Source organism: Brassica rapa, chromosome A04 (genome assembly GCF_000309985.2).
Source record: "Brassica rapa cultivar Chiifu-401-42 chromosome A04, CAAS_Brap_v3.01, whole genome shotgun sequence".
NCBI classification, from domain to species: Eukaryota; Viridiplantae; Streptophyta; class Magnoliopsida; order Brassicales; family Brassicaceae; genus Brassica; species Brassica rapa.
Genome location: NC_024798.2, coordinates 4,525,167 through 4,541,688, shown reverse-complemented (window position 1 = coordinate 4,541,688; position 16,522 = coordinate 4,525,167). Strand labels below are relative to the sequence as shown.

The following is a 16,522-nucleotide window of genomic DNA, read 5'->3' as shown; positions in this document are numbered from 1 at the left end:
TACCCAAGCTTAATACTTGGGGTTCTTCAATACTGTGATCTTGTGGAATAGGTGTCACCGTCTCGTTTGTGTTGAACCAGACTTGACACTCACTTTCTGCATAACGAACTAGCTCCAATGGATTCTTGTCTATCCCCTTATAAAGCTTGTCATTTCGAGCTTTCCAAATATACAAGATTATCTAGGGATAATGATCCATGTCTATTTTTGGCTCGCCAATGTTGTTCTTTCTCCAGAATATATAATCCATATTAGCATAAACACTCAGCACCGAAAAGATATGTGGACTTGTTGGTGTTGCTGATAGCGGCCAAGCTTGTAGAGTTGGCGGACATTCGAAGATGGCATGAGTAACAGACTTTTCTGGTTCTCCACATGCAGGCAATAGTTATCGCATCTCATATTACGCCGTATCAAATTTCTCATTACTGTCACATGACCTGTTATCAATTGCCATATAAGATGACATATTTTCTGAGGCGCTTTTATCGTCCAAGCAAAAACTTGAAGCTTAATTATACTGGGTTCCAGTACCTCGTTCTCTTCTCCAGCCTTCAATAAGTTCTGGACTACCCAATATCCAGATTTAACCGTGTACTGGCCATTTTTAGTGTAGCTCCAACAAAACGTGTCATGATGATGAGGTGAGCTTATGGCCAAACTTCTTATGAAACGTATATTAGGAGGTGAAACATAATCCTCTAGTAATCGAACATCCCATTCCTTCGATTCATGATCAATAAGGTCGCTGACTCTCAAGTTCGGGTGCAAAACTGGGGCTGAAGGGCAAGCCGGTCTAGCTTGTGTTGTAAGGATCCAAGGATCTTCCCACACTTTGATCTCATATCCAAAATGTATCTTCTGTCAGATTTCCAATAGTTGTAGCTTTCGAACCACTGAAATACTGGTCCACACATAGGATGTAATTTTATACTATTAACAGTGCGTAACTTTTTTTTCTTTTTGATAGTATAACATTGCTTTAAATCAATTATATTATATTATATGTTTAATAGATAGTACTTGACTGTCAAAAAAAGGTTGATACTAAGAGGACGTTTAGAACTTTCCGAGTTTGAATATGTTATAACATTATATTTATTATATTTTGTCATATTATTATATATTTTTACTTTCAAAAATTGAATATAAATTTTGTTTGTTAAATATTTGTCTAAGAAAAGATTTTATATAATTATTTAATTTAATTATTTTCTTGTTTCTGAAAAATAAATATGACTATTTTCATATATTTTATAATATTTGTATTGATAATTATAGTAACTTTAGTTATATATAACATATGTTTTGTTAGAGAAATTATTGTCCTGTAAGTTGTTTTGGCACATATTCATGTGTGATCATGTGATTTTAGTTGATTCGTGACCTAGGATTCACATTACAATGATTTACAAGATCCATCTTATGGCGCATGGCCTCAGTGGCCGTGAAATCATCTTATCTAGATGGCATGTAGACGAACAAGATGATAGATTTGTTGATATGCTTTCATGAGCAACGTTGTCTTTCTGCCTATGAGCAAGTGGTTGTGGCTGAGCAAGTATATAACTCGTGGAATGCTACAGTGGACAGAGAATTTTATCTGATTGGTGGTGGCCACATAAGTTTGTCAGAGTTATCAGGGGAATCTTGTCTTCCTATCTTGTGAGAAGCAATAATCTTGGGTTTCCTTCCTCTCTCCACATAATCTTCTTCTTCTTTCTCATATGTTGCAATTTTCTTCTTGCGATCTCGCTTTCTTCGGATTCTTGGATCAAATTCATATTAGATTCCCCTTTCATTTAGTGTATCAAGGTAATCTCTTTGGTCTCTGGTCATAGAATTCTAGGGTTTAGTAACATTCCATTTTTGATTCCTCTTTAGATCTTTTGCTTTTGTTTCCGGTAAAAATGGAAGGTACCCCTAACCGTAGTACATATCTTTCTCCTTCTATACGTAGTTAGGTTAGATCGAAGAGAAAATTAGTCCTAATGTTTCGGGATCCATCATTTCATCGGGGTCTTCTATTGATCTAATGGGGAAGGTCAAAAATCTGGAACCAATGGCTGTGTCCATGAAACCAAACAAGATAGGACCTCCTTCGGTGTCGGGATGATGATATGGAGAGAGAGAGGTATTCTCTTGCCGAAGAAGTTGTCCTTCGGGCCCCTAATCTCGATAGTCGAGGTTCTGATTTTGGAGTAGATGAAGTCATTGCTTATGACGCTTCTTTGAGTTGGGTTTTAGAGATAAGGTCATGCATTGATAGTTAAGATATCTGAGTATTTTGAGATATCATCTTGTCAGCTTGATCATCTAATTTAGAGGACTCTTATAGCTTTTTTTTTTTTTTTTGATCAAAGAGGACTCTTATAGCTATTCAGAACCTTGGTATATTTAAGGACCTTGGTTGGGAGATCAATGAAGTTCTCTTCTCATATTATTTATCTCCTCTCAGTGGTGGCGAAGACATGTTCTATCTCCATCCTAGAATGGTGACACCATTGTTAGGCCTGGGCATTTTACCCGGACCCGAAGACCCGACCCGAAACCGAACCGAAAAAACCCGGTTCGGGTAGAAACCGATCCGATCAAATTACCCTATCGGGTCTTGTTGTAGAGGACCCGCGGGTCTTGGACCCGACCCGACCCGAACCCGAAACCCGATGGGTACCCGAATTAATAATATAAATTAAATAAAATGCATCAAAGGGGAATCGAAGACGGGTTATTTGTCTAGAGAATATGGGGGTCAACCACTAGGAGACAACGAATTGTTGTTGTATTTCACATAGTTTAGTATATATACACATTTTAATATAATAAAACACACAAATTTTGAATAAATTTTTGAATATTTTCGGATATATAAATATTTTCAGATATTTTTATGTATTTTTAGGTCTTTTTTAGATCGAACCCGAACCGAACCCGACCCGAAACCGAACCGAATCCGAACCGATAAATTCTAATTACCCGAATGGGTCTAACTATCTAAGACCCGACCCGACCCGGACCCGGCACGACCCGAACCGACCCGGAACCGAAAATTTGAAATTACCCTATCGGGTCCTAAACTCTTAGACCCGAAAGACCCGGACCCGAAAGGACCCGACCCGAATCCGACCCGACGACCCGAATGCCCAGGCCTAACCATTGTGAACGAATTTCCCCAAATATATAGGAGTGGGGCTGCCTTTGGTAAGAAGAGAGTTGAGAGATTTGCCTTCATGGCTCGTTATTTCTGCAATACATTCGATCAGAATAAGGGAGCACGGGGCCCAAAACAGAGCGGCTGCTCTAGAACATTTTAAAGGAATGAAAAGTGCATAATCAAAAAGTGGTGAAATCAGAACCACGATGAGCACAAATATAATGAGTATTGCTTCCTTCTTCATCACATCTTAAAACAAAAACATAATACATTTGATTAGAATAAGAGAAAATACCTACAAAATAAGATAAAATTATTAAAAAACATAGAAAAACAATAAAAACCATATTTTTGTAAACTTCCAATAAATTCTGCTTAAACTTTGTGGTTTAGTAAACTTCATATGAAGTCTACTAGCTTTAGTTTATAAGCAGACTTCAGAAGTTTACACTGTATGAAAATTTTCAGATCTGAAAAATCTATACATTTTGAAATGTGAAAATAATTTTAAATCTGAAAATACTTTACAAAATAGAATTTTATAAGATAAAATAGTAGCAAATTAATGCACAGAGCTTGATCTATAAATTTATTGAATATAAACATATAAATACACATTTAAAATCAATTAATCTAAAAATTACATTTTTAGAGGCGAAGATGAAATCCATGAGTGATAATACCAACAAAAAACAAGATATTATTGCGCGAAAGAAATAACATAAAAATACACATTTAAAATCTATAGATCTTAAACTTGCATTTTTAAGGGAGAAGATGAAAACCATGAATCATAATACCTAAAATAACAAGATAATATTGTGAGAAAGACTTCAGAGAATTTTATAAAGAAAGAAGAGAAATGAGAGAGTTTTAGAGAGAAGGGAGAAAATTTTAAAATCTTGTGCAGCCATTTTCGAAAGAGATTGTATAAATTTTAGTTATATAGGATGACAAAAATGTAACTAAGTTAAAAAATTACGACACTGTGAAGTCTACCAAAATTAAAACTTTGGAGTAGATTTTATTGTAGCATAGTAGACCTTTTTGGAAGTCTACTATAGTAATTTCATTATTATTGTTTATTCTTTATTTTTTTCATCATTTTAATATATGATTTACTAAATTTATTTATTTATTTTTAATATTTATAGTATATGATTTAACATTTTTATTCTTAAGAAACTCAACTTAGTTTAAATATAATATTTTTTTGTAAACAAAATTGAAAAATGTAAACTGAAAAGGACGTCACCAGCTAAATTTACTTTATTGTAGGTCTACGGAACCGTAAACCACAAAACTCAAACCCTAAATGTTTTGCTTTATAATAAAAAGTTTTAATTACTGTATCAAATATCAAGCTATACAAAATATAAAATACTAAACATTAATATACAAATTTAATTCAATAAAACAAAAAAAGATTCTAAATTTAAATCTAACACTAAGAAATCTACCAGTAGAATACATAACATGTTATAACCTTTTGTTTCTAAACCATATTGTTTAACACATGTTTATAACAATTATTTTTATAAATTTTTAAAATTAAATTATTAGATCAAATTACAATGTAAGTTACATAATGAGTCTACACAGTAGGCTTCTTAGGAGGTCTACATATAATGTAGATTTCTTTTTATTACTTATAGGCTTATTAAGGACATAATTGCAAAATATATTTCTGTTTTTTATATGGTCATAAGGGTTACATAGTACTTTTACCACCCCTTTAGGTTGGTTTTGCATTTGACTGAAAGTGAGATACACGTTTAGGATTGACATGAATATTTATGTTGGTAGAAAGAATACTAAAAAAAGTGCAAACTAAAAATCACTTTCTTCTCTCAGACAAAAGGCTCAAGGTGTACTGTTCCGAGTTGACTTTCCTTGCTTTTTCAAATACCCCACCGCAACTACCGTCTCCCCCAGCCGTGGTCTATTAACTCACCACCGCACCAACTTTCCGGCGACATAGTTTTCGTGTACGATCAAGCTCCCTGAAGCTGGAGTTTCTCCTCTACGGTCTCATAATGGTTATTCAGTGAATCATTTATTGCAGATCTGTTGGGAGAATGCTCTAGGAGCAGGCAGAGAGATAATAGCTTATCTGTTCAAAGCTTTATTGACGTCTCTGTCTCAAGCTTCCTTTAGTCTTTCTACTGTCTAAGTACAGTCCCAGTTACCTTGTCACTAAGGTTTTTACTCCGTGTTGGAAATTTACTGCTTACTGCAGTTAGGTATTCAAGAATTACAGTTGAGAAGTTAATACTCAGTTATCTATGGCTTACCGAAACTCAAAAATGGACAAAGGCAAGTGGGTAGCTGACTCAGTGAGACAGGCTAAACGACCCCCAGTAAAAATCCCTGCTGTCGACACTTCTGCAAGAATAGAAGAGCACAAACTCACCCTCATAGGGAGAGTCACAAACCCCTCAGTCCAAAAAACCATAGCCCTAGTAGACTTCTTCCTCCAACATTGGCGTGTGGCGGGATCTATCACCGGAAGGGCCTTGGGACCACACCTGTTTCAGTTTAAGTTCGAAACTGAACAGGACCTTCAAGCTATCCTCTCAGGCACGCCATATCACTTCAAGAGATGGATTTTGATCCTCCAGAGATGGGAGCCTATAGTCTCTGACTTCTTTCCGGCACTAATACCCTTCTGGATAACGATACATGGAAATTCTTTACACTACTGGTCTGATGCTGCTATAGAAGCAATTGGAGATGAACTGGGACCAGTGGAGGATTTCGATGTAGACAGAGGAAGAATCAGAGTACTTGTTAATGGTTTGAAGCCCCTGGAAATGTTCCTAGACATAAGTCTAGCGGGGGAAATTAAGCAAGTGGAGCTGGAATACTAAAATCTAGAAAAACATTGCTTCATTTGCCACTCACTGTCTCATGAAAGAGATGATTGTCCTTCACAGCGGGCCCAAGCAAACTCCAGAGACTCCTCAACAAGAATGGGTATATCTCAATCTCGTACTTTGGACAGGCTCGATGCTGATAGAAGAAGAACAGCTGCAAGAAATTTGATAAGAGAAGAGCCTGATACTTCTATGAGCCAAAGAATTTATAACTCAAATCAATGACACCAATCTTCCCGGGAGCTTGACTGGAAGAAGGAGAAAGAGTTTCGCTACAATTATGGAGTCAGAAGAGACCCTACGTACAAGGAGCACTCAACCCGGGTAGAAAACAATGTGGCTGGTAGTCGCCTCCCAGCATGAGCGAGATTATCTTTCCATAACGACAGCTCTGTTTCATCTCAAAAGGAATCTTTCCAGAACAAAGACTCAGACACCGCGAACTGAATAGAGGCCTGTACGTGCTGGTTCACATATAGAATCCTCATCAAAAGCTGGCCGCTCCCAAGTTTCTCATACTCCATCGCCTAGACCTCAAAGAGAAGGGGGCTCTTGTCTGATATTGGGCACCACCAGCGGAAGACAACGATCGGGAGATAGTAATCCCCTGTCGCAGGAGAGAAGATCGGCACTAGACAGACTCTCCCTCCCAAAATAGAGGATTCCTCTCCTATAAGATGGTGTGGCAAATGCTGACTCGGGTAGACTCCAGGAGGTCGATATGCACTATTTGGAAGAGAACTTGCCCATTTTTCAGTCAGGAGCCAGCAATATCCCATCTTCGTCAAAGAACCCAGTACAAGAAAATCTGTCGGAGTACAATGAAGATCGACTCCATGTCTCGCTGAGACTCGGGCCTCTAGCGATCTCTGACGAGATTGAAGATAATGTAGCTGTCCCGACAAGTGACAAAAGGCACAAATCTACTATCTCTCTCGGCTTACAAGACAGGAAAGGAAAGGCTTTACCTCCCCCCCCCCCCCCCCCCCCCCCCCCCCCCTCCATCAAGGAAACGTACTGTAAGGAGCCTAGGCCTTGGGGTGAGCCTAAAGAGGCGCAGAGTCACTAAAACCCATAACTCACCAAGAGGAAGACAAACCCTAGGACCATGTCAGAGTAGTAAGACATCGGGAGCTGAAAGGAGAACCCAGAGGGCAGCCCAACCTCGAGCAACCATAATTCCGTCGACGAAGAAGAAAGGAACGAATTTTCGGTCCGCTCCACAGCCTCTTCCTTAGTCTCTATGAGTTGGAACTGTCAGTCGGGAGCAAACCGACAGTTCGTCGTCTAAGAGAGTTTCGCTCTAAAAACTCTCTGGATATCATGTGATGATTAAGAAATATGAAAAAATATGATATACTTGGTTTATTATGATATATAGATAAACACATACGTGGATTTCACTAGAAACAGACGACTTACTAATTCTATATTTTTGCATTACATTTGATCTATACAAAAATTAAATTGATTTCTTTCGTCGAGCACAATAGCATTATTTGTCCGGCAAAAAAAAACGGAATTTTTATGGGCGTTATCAAAAAAAAAAAGAAGCCTTATTTGCTGTGCGATTTGTTTCCAGGTAACGAAGAAACAAAGTTGAATTTTTTTCAAGGTCCAGAATTATAGGAATCTTTAAGGAGCTATTAAGAGAAAGAAATTGAACTTTCAAATACTTTAGAGAAACCGAGGCATCTATATTTATTTTACATGTTGTAGACACACATCTTGTCGGTAGACCCGAGTTGTTATAAGCCTATCTTATCTTGATTGGGCTTGACTAATCCGTTACAATATCCCACAGTTTTTATAAGGAAACAAGAGTGATCTATAACTTAAGTATTTTCTTTTGTAACGGGAGAATATTGAACTTCAAAAGTTATATTTGAATTAAACAATGTGGTAGTCACTTCATTTTTAGCACTAAATGCATTATTCTCGGACCGGATGCACATGTAAAAAATTTATTTTTGAACAAATGATAACTTGGAAGAAAACTTCAAAACAGTTTAATCAATATGTATATGTTGCAATGCATTGGATCGTCAGTTGAGCTAAGTTGCTCCCAAATCTAATTCTAATAACCAAGTAAATATTATTTTGGTTAATGATAGCCATTAATATGTGGTCAAGGCCACCGACGGCTGGACTAACGTATCGGCTTAATGAATTTTTTTTTGCTCTGACTTGACATGAAGCTTTTCGCATAAGCCACAAAAATGGTTACTCGTCTGCCTTCTTAATGCAACTAATCGGTAACGTGGAGAAGAGAATGTTGCACAAGATACAAATGGAACATATGCATTTGAAAGAAGAAAACAAAACGGCAATGAATGAATTGTTATGTCATTATGTGCACTTGAAAGGATGTGGCGGTAGGGCTTTTTATCACCGTGCTTAAATGTAATTTGCAAGTCCAATTTGCATCAATACTATAACATATATATAGCTTATTTAACCTAACATATAAATAGTTTTAAAAAAAATATTTTGCCGGTATGTATATAGCTTTCCATCATTAAATTTGTATTGTAATTACTTGGTAGTCTTCATTGTGCTGCCTACACAGAGTCAAGGACCACACAACTTGCAATATTTATCTATTTTTCTTACTCGATTAAAACATGTTTTCCTTCGTCTCCATAGAAGGTAAAGGTATCGTTTTTTTTTCTTCACAGATGTCGTATTGTTCTTCAACTCTGTAATAAGCGATGAGTAACAATCTGATGTGGTCGAACAATATTCGTGAATCGCATCTTCATTGTATATGAATATATGATATTGACATATATACTCATAATGACATTTAGTAGTGGGGTTAACCACTTTTACATTATATCATTAGTTTTCCCGTGACCAAAAAGAAAAAGATTATATATGGCAGTGGTATGTGATATTGAAAAGTGGAAGCAAATTAAAGAAAAAGAATATGATTTTGGATTAAACAAGCAGGGGGATTAATACTACTTATATAATTTGACAAAATAAAAATGGAAAATGAAAATATTCATCTGGTAGGGCAGAAGATTTTAAAGTCATCCGCTCAAAAAAATAAAAAAAAGTCATCCGCTCAAAAAACAGAGAGATTGGCCCCACAATTTTTTTCTCATTTCATTGCATTCATTAATCTATAAGTACAATAGGATAAGTGTCAGGCTTTACATATAACCTTTATGCCATCATTCATTCCAATCCCAATAGCTCAGCAAATCTCCTTTACCAGTTTCTAAATATAAACTAATAAGTGGGAAAATGGTTATGAATTTTAGGGATAAAGCTTGGATTTTTCTGGCGATTATGTGTTTTTCATTGTTGATTTGCTCAACTAAAGCATTGGTCTCTTATGATCATAAAGCTTTAATCATCAATGGACAGAAAAGGATCCTTCTCTCTGGTTCCATCCACTACCCAAGAAGCACCCCTGAGGTAATCTTTTTTATTCAGTTAAATAATCTCTTTATAATCAAATGCAAAATTTCTTGGATTTTGATTAAATTAATTTACTGAATAATTGCTTTGATTTTTCGACACATGGGGTCTTATTTTTCTGGGTTTCCCCCTTATGGCCAGGTTATTTCATTACAAAACTATTTTTTTTTTATATAGAATTGTGGCTACTTTGTTATATGCAGATGTGGCCTGATCTGATAAACAAGGCCAAAGAAGGTGGTTTAGATGTTATACAAACTTATGTTTTCTGGAACGGACATGAACCTTCTCCTGGACAAGTAATTTAAAGACTTCTACCATTTTCTTACTTGACTCATAGTCATATAAAATCTCAATGCTGTATACTTCTGTTTGCTTGGAGTATTATTTTGGGGATCGGTATGATCTGGTTAGGTTCATCAAGCTGGTGCAACAAGCCGGTCTATATGTTAGCCTGAGAATTGGTCCATATGTTTGTGCCGAGTGGAATTTTGGGTAAATATATTAAAAATACTTTTCTAAGAATAAAAGAATATTTTCATTTGAATATATAAATTTATCTGTATATGTTTTCTGATTTTCAGGGGAATTCCTGTTTGGCTCAAATATGTCCCTGGTATGGTTTTCAGGACTGATAATGGACCTTTCAAGGTACACAATTATTGTAGAACAAATCAGTCTCCAGATTAAATTCCATTATGAAGGTTTAAAAAAAAATCATTTTGATGTGAAATTGAAAGACTGCAATGCAAAAATTCACAAAGAAGATTGTGGATATAATGAAAGAAGAAAAGTTGTTTGAAACTCAAGGAGGACCCATCATTCTCTCGCAGGTTTTTATCTTCTTTGTTGTTTAAATTGATACGATTTTATATTATACATGATTCACATCTAATACATTCTAAATATATATAGTAATGATATTTTTTAAAAATGGGTAGATAGAGAATGAGTATGGACCAATGGAATGGGAGATAGGATCAGCAGGAAAGGCATACACAAAATGGACAGCTGCAATGGCGTTGGGTTTGTCCACAGGTGTCCCATGGGTTATGTGCAAGCAAGATGATGCTCCTTACCCTATTGTATCTCTTCCTTTCTTTTTCTTGTTTAACCTTCCCCTTAGTTAATATATATAAGTAAGATATGTTCGGTTCTGGTTTCGTTTAGTTTGGTTCAAGTTCTTGGTTTAGATAGTATCGTGATCGATTTAATGCTAACTTTTAGTATGGTTGAGTTTGGTAGACTTTCTATTTTAGCTTGAATTCTGCTTTTATCAATCTAGTTGATTTGAAATTTGTATGAAAATTAAAATATCTGATGTGATTTTGTAGATTAATCAGTTCAATTTTATTTCTTAAGAAAAATGCACAATTGAATATGGATTAAATTTATGTCATTTATCAGGATTGACTCCTTTTCTTTTGTCGGCACTTAGATATTTTTTAGACAAATGAAGATATTTCTTTTTTTTTGGGCAACTACAAATGAAGATATTTCTTAGTGTGTATTTTTTGGTGAAAACACTATCGAGTTTTTTTTTTTTGTTATGTTTTATAATCTTAAATTTTCTTCCTTGGTGGTTTGCCTTTTGAATATATTTGTTTGGCTTTCAGTTTTCCTTTTATGTAATTCACTTTTTCTTGTTTAATATTGTTTGTTTATTGATAGTTACAATAAAATATCGTTTTCTCCTTTTTGCTGTTTTCCTATATGATGTGTTTTTCTATTGAATTTATTTAGGACCACTGACCAAAAACAAAAATAATCCACGAGGACAATTTTTCTTCAACTTTAGATTTTAAATTTCAACAAATTTTATTCAACTTTGGAGTAAAATTTATACTGAATGTTAATAGCTTTTACCTTGCGCTCTATAATAGATAAACACATGCAACGGGTTTTATTGTGAGGGTTTCAAACCAAACTCGGTCGATCAGCCCAAGATGTGGACAGAGAACTGGACTGGTTGGTAAGTCACGAAGCTATTCAACATATACAGAATCACTATCCTCTTGTTAGTCTTAATATATTCTCTTATGAAATCAACAAGCTATAAATTATAATTTACAGCATGTGAGATCATTTTCAGGTTCACGGAATTTGGAGGTGCGATACCAAACAGACCAGTCGAAGACCTTGCGTTCTCCGTGGCTCGCTTTATACAGAACGGTGGTTCATTTATGAATTACTATATGGTAACTTTAAAAATTAGTTCTAAGAAAAATTAAAACATCAATAATTTTATCAAATCGCAAACTTTATTAAAAAAAGAATATATTTTATTTAACTTATGATTGAAGAGTTAATTTAGAATTGTTACAGTACCATGGAGGGACGAACTTTGATAGAACATCGGGTGAGTTTATCACCACAAGCTATGACTATGATGCTCCTCTTGATGAATATGGTAACTAATACTGATATCACATGAAAATGTTACATTTTACATATTTTCTGACGAGTTTTTGTGTGTGTTTGTGTGAAAAGGATTACTGAGAGAACCCAAGTATAGTCATTTGAAAGAGTTGCATAAAATCATCAAACTATGTGAACCTGCGTTGGTCTCTGTTGATCCCACCATTAATTCGCTCGGCAATAAGCAAGAAGTAAGTATGCAATGTAACTTTGAAGAGAGGATGTATCAAATGTTCATACAATTTTGGTTTTTTTTTTTGTTATAATTTCAGGCTCATGTGTTCAAGTCCAAGACTTCTTGTGCTGCGTTTCTCTCAAACTACGACACAACTTATCCAGCAAAAGTTATGTTTAGGGGGTTCCCATATGATTTGCCCCCTTGGTCTATCAGTATCTTACCTGACTGCAAAACCGAGTATCACAACACTGCAAAGGTTTATAAACAGATAAGCTTTTATCGAAAACATTAATTACTTTTTTTACCAGTCTTTTGACTTGTGTAACTCTTGCACTCCGCAAAACCGACACTGAAAATTTGGAGAATATAGACAATTTAGCAAAAAAAATTTATACTATTTCTTTTCATAAATTTGGAGGCATATTTTATGTAAAATATTTTTAGAACTTTGAAGTTATAGGCAAATATTTCATTTTTCTATATCCAGGACGGACCATGAAGTTATAGGCAATAATATATCAGGGGTTTTAATATAACAAAAAACTTTTAACACTAAATACTTCCAGATGACTTCATCAAATAGCCTAAGAACGTCCTAACTTTGCTGGTCTCATAGGAATTGTATCCTTGTTATTGAGATTGACATATATATATCTTTGGCATGTGTAAACGTGTTATAGATTCGTTCACCGAGCATACTTATGAAGATGGTTCCTACTAGCACGCGATTATCATGGGAATCATACAACGAAGCAATCCCTTCTTCAGGTGACTATGGTACGTTTGCTCGAGATGGTTTGTTGGAACAAATAAGCATGACCAGAGACAAAACAGACTATTTCTGGTATCTTACAGAGTAAGTTATGTTTGACCTAGTTGTGACACATTAAGCCTCAGTATCTTGCTGATTAATTAGTTCCTGATCACTGTTAACTGGTTTTTTTTTATTCATTCTCAGCATTACAATTAGTTCTAATGAGGGGTTCTTGAAAACTGGCGAAGATCCACTTCTTACCATTTGTTCAGCTGGTCATGCTCTTCATGTATTCGTTAATGGTCAGCTCGCAGGTAAAACAAGATAATTTTAAGGGCCAAACTCCGTCTTCTCCTGTCCTTAAAGCATTCATTTTTTAGGAACTAGTTATGGAGCATTGAGCAGCCCCAAGCTCACATTTAGTCAAAGGATCAAATTGCGCGAAGGCGTCAACAAACTTGCTATCCTAAATACGGCAGTGGGTCTTCCGGTTAGTTCATCATTCTTCACTTGATTAATTACTGCCTTTTTCATTCAGGAGATGATGATAAGTTCTGAGATTTGTGTTTTTTATAATACAGAACGCAGGTGTGCACTATGAGACTTGGAATACTGGAGTTCTAGGTCCAGCCACACTGAATGGAGTTAACTCTGGAGCATGGGACATGTCTAAGTGGAAATGGTCCTATAAGGTCCTATAATGAACAATAGTTTGATAAGTTAACTGCCACTGAATCTTTATACCAACCATAACACAGTACTAAACTATGCGTGTGTGTGATCTGAGTAGATCGGTACCAAAGGTGAAGCTATGAGCCTTCATACCACAACCGGGAGTTCCTCTGTGGAATGGACAGAAGGATCATTCGTGGCCGTGAAGCAACCATTGACCTGGTACAAGGTAAGATATACTTCTTAATTTTCTTAATAGATGTTTTAGGTTTAATTTATTGTTGATAAAAGGAACGGTTTCCCAGATTGACATACCAAATGCTATTTCCAAATATACACGTGATATTGGTTAGCTATCCTTCCAAACATCCGAAAGGATTGTATTTTTTTGCCAGCTTATGTGTGTATAATTGCATTTTACCTTTTTTTGTATAATCATTAGATGACAAAAAGCAGTTGGTTAGCTATTATAATGTATTAATCAAAATTAACAAAAGATAGCAATTCAAGACTAGATATGAACCAATTGGTCAAGGTCAGAAAAAAAAAAATCTCAAGCTTAGAATTGTCTTAACCGTTTTGTTTGACCATGGCAGACGTCTTAGTTTTGCCAAAACGAAAAAGGCTTTGAAACACTTCATATGATGTTTTGAATGTTTTATTAATGTGCGTTTGGAACACTTCAAAACATATAACTTTGCGAAACAGAGAGAACATCAGGATAAAAACATGTCTACCAATAAATTTGGATCAATATGATAAAAATAAACTTATGGATCGGCTGGGATTGTGTTGACTATCTTACCTTAGTTAAAAATGAGACAAACTAGTACCTTCTAAGACCATCTACATTGAAATTTCTTCCCCTAGTGAGAGAGGTAAGAACGTCTCTTGTTTAAGAGACTTCAACTTGGTTTTAAGAAACCCATGTAACACTTGTTATCTATTTACAAATCAAACATTAAATTTTTTTACTTTGATTGTTTAAGGGGGACATTTAGTGGAGCCTCTCTCCATTGAAGATGGCCCGTCTCATAGACACTCTTAAACCATTTTGTGGTGGACTATATATATGTGTGTGTGTTTGTGTGTTTTACTGAGCTTAGTTACGACCATAATTTCAGACATGTTCATATCAGACTTTTGCACTCTTTATTTGCAGTCTTCTTTTAATGCGCCGGTAGGCAATGAACCAATTGCATTGGACATGAACACAATGGGAAAAGGACAAGTTTGGGTAAATGGACGCAACATAGGACGTCATTGGCCTGCCTACACGGCTCATGGTAACTGCGGACGCTGCAACTATGCTGGGATTTACAGCGAGAAGAAATGTCTCAGTAATTGTGGCCAATCTTCTCAAAGATGGTGAGAAGAAAATGAAAACTGTCTTTCGTCTTCCTTGTCTTTCCTCTATATATTGTTTACATGATTGATATATTAATGGGTTCTCCTTTTTTCAGGTACCATGTGCCTCGTTCATGGCTTAAGCCATCTGGGAACCTTCTAGTTGTGTTTGAGGAATGGGGTGGTGATCCAAGTGGGATTTCTGTTGTTAAAAGAACAGACAAATGAAGCTCTTAATCCGGTTTTTATGGAGAAAAAAATCTACTAGAGGGTGCATATCCCCTGAAGTTATAATTAAGGTTCTGTGCAGTGCTTACAATATGTACAGATACAGTGGCAGTCATTGGTTTATATTGTAAGAATGGTGTATCCTCGCCTAAATAATATATTTGCAAGTGTATAATAAAGCTTATTCATAGAATAAGTGTATAATAAAGCGTATTCATAGAATAAACCAAACACAGGAATCAATGCTAATTACCCTGGTTATGAACACCATATGAATATATTTTATATCATCTTCCCAATCTTCTGAATAAAATAGTTTTTGCCAAAACAAAAGTGTAGCAGGCTTCCAGCAAATATGACATTAATACAAGTTTAGAGAAGAGGACACTAGAAGGTCTGTCCTAATGATATGTTTTGTTTTATCTCTCTATCTTTATTCCTTTTTTACATCTGTTTCATTTTAAATATCTTTACTAGGTGATAACCCGAACCATTCAGGAGTGAATGAATAAAAATAGTTTATTTATGTACATGTGTATATAATGTAAACTTAATTATTATTTTTTTTAAATTGTGCAATTGGTTATGTGTAAATTAGATATATTGTAAGGGAACAAATGTACAATAGTAACCAATAACTTATATTAATTTATTATAAATTTAAGACAAAACAAAACATAAAAAATAGAATTATTCCTGTCATAATAAAATTATGATTATAATATTAGAAGAAACGTAGGTGAAAAAAACAAAGTACTAACGGTCCCAAATTACAAAAACAAAAAATCTGAAAAAAGAAAAGTAACACGAAAAAGATCTTCAAAACTCCTGGTTTACAATTCTATACCAAGAAAAAATTAAGAATTAGTTTAACAAACTAAACATACCTACTTACCAAATTCACAAAATGAACTCATGGAATATACCTCTTTCTGAAAGCATTGATTTCTGGAACATCTTTGGGTTCAAAAATTATTGGTCACGTACTTTAGTCGACCTTAAAATGAAATTAAACATACCTACTTACCATCAATGTTGGTTACGTACTTCAGTCGACCTTAAAATAAAAGAAAAATTTTGTAAGATCCAACAATTTGTTTATTACAAATTAGGACAATATATTACACAATTTGGATATAATATAATATAAAATAAAATATACTTAAATTACACCAATAAGGAAAGGAGAGGCAAAGGGAAATGAGCGGTGATGGTCAGATGTAGACCGGATAGAGCCTTAGCGAACGAGGAATGGCACACACTGTTTCCAGTTTCTCATACAGAATACTTGAGGATGGTGGGATCGGATCATCGTCTTGTGATTGCTTTTTTGGAAGACAAACCATCAAAGAGAAGAAGGGGACAATTTAGGTTTGATAAAAGGTGGTTAGGCCAAGAGGGGCTAATGGAGTCAATCGTATCGAGCTAGATAGAATCCAGGACAGGTCAATCAGAGGATTTTATTA

The 16,522-nt window shown here is 35.2% G+C and overlaps 2 protein-coding genes across 2 annotated transcripts; both read left to right on the top strand.

Moving 5' to 3' along the window:
* The first annotated feature begins 5,460 nt into the window (after positions 1–5,460).
* Positions 5,461–6,024, top strand: LOC117133649. Its single transcript, XM_033290358.1, has one exon. It carries the CDS (start codon positions 5,461–5,463, stop codon positions 6,022–6,024), a length of 564 nt encoding a protein of 187 aa, XP_033146249.1.
* A 3,161-nt stretch (positions 6,025–9,185) lies between these two features.
* Positions 9,186–15,249, top strand: LOC103872148 (beta-galactosidase 2). Its single transcript, XM_009150495.3, has 18 exons — positions 9,186–9,456; positions 9,663–9,758; positions 9,842–9,954; positions 10,044–10,110; positions 10,200–10,292; positions 10,401–10,544; positions 11,343–11,431; positions 11,552–11,657; positions 11,785–11,869; positions 11,950–12,068; positions 12,150–12,311; positions 12,736–12,911; positions 13,014–13,123; positions 13,190–13,299; positions 13,391–13,501; positions 13,600–13,710; positions 14,644–14,849; positions 14,945–15,249. The coding sequence occupies exons 1-18, from the start codon at positions 9,283–9,285 to the stop codon at positions 15,054–15,056; spliced, it is 2,184 nt and encodes a 727-aa protein (XP_009148743.1). The 5' UTR covers positions 9,186–9,282; the 3' UTR covers positions 15,057–15,249.
* The last annotated feature ends 1,273 nt before the right edge of the window (positions 15,250–16,522 follow it).

Excerpts from the sequence above, each read along its gene's own strand:
- LOC117133649 (XM_033290358.1), top strand. The coding sequence starts at position 5,461 with ATGGACAAAGGCAAGTGGGTAGCTGACTCAGTGAGACAGGCTAAACGA.
- LOC103872148 (XM_009150495.3), top strand. The coding sequence starts at position 9,283 with ATGGTTATGAATTTTAGGGATAAAGCTTGGATTTTTCTGGCGATTATG. Across the intron at positions 9,759-9,841 it reads ATGAACCTTCTCCTGGACAA|TATTATTTTGGGGATCGGTA; the intron begins GTAATTTAAAGA and ends GTTTGCTTGGAG. Across the intron at positions 11,870-11,949 it reads TGCTCCTCTTGATGAATATG|GATTACTGAGAGAACCCAAG; the intron begins GTAACTAATACT and ends TTGTGTGAAAAG.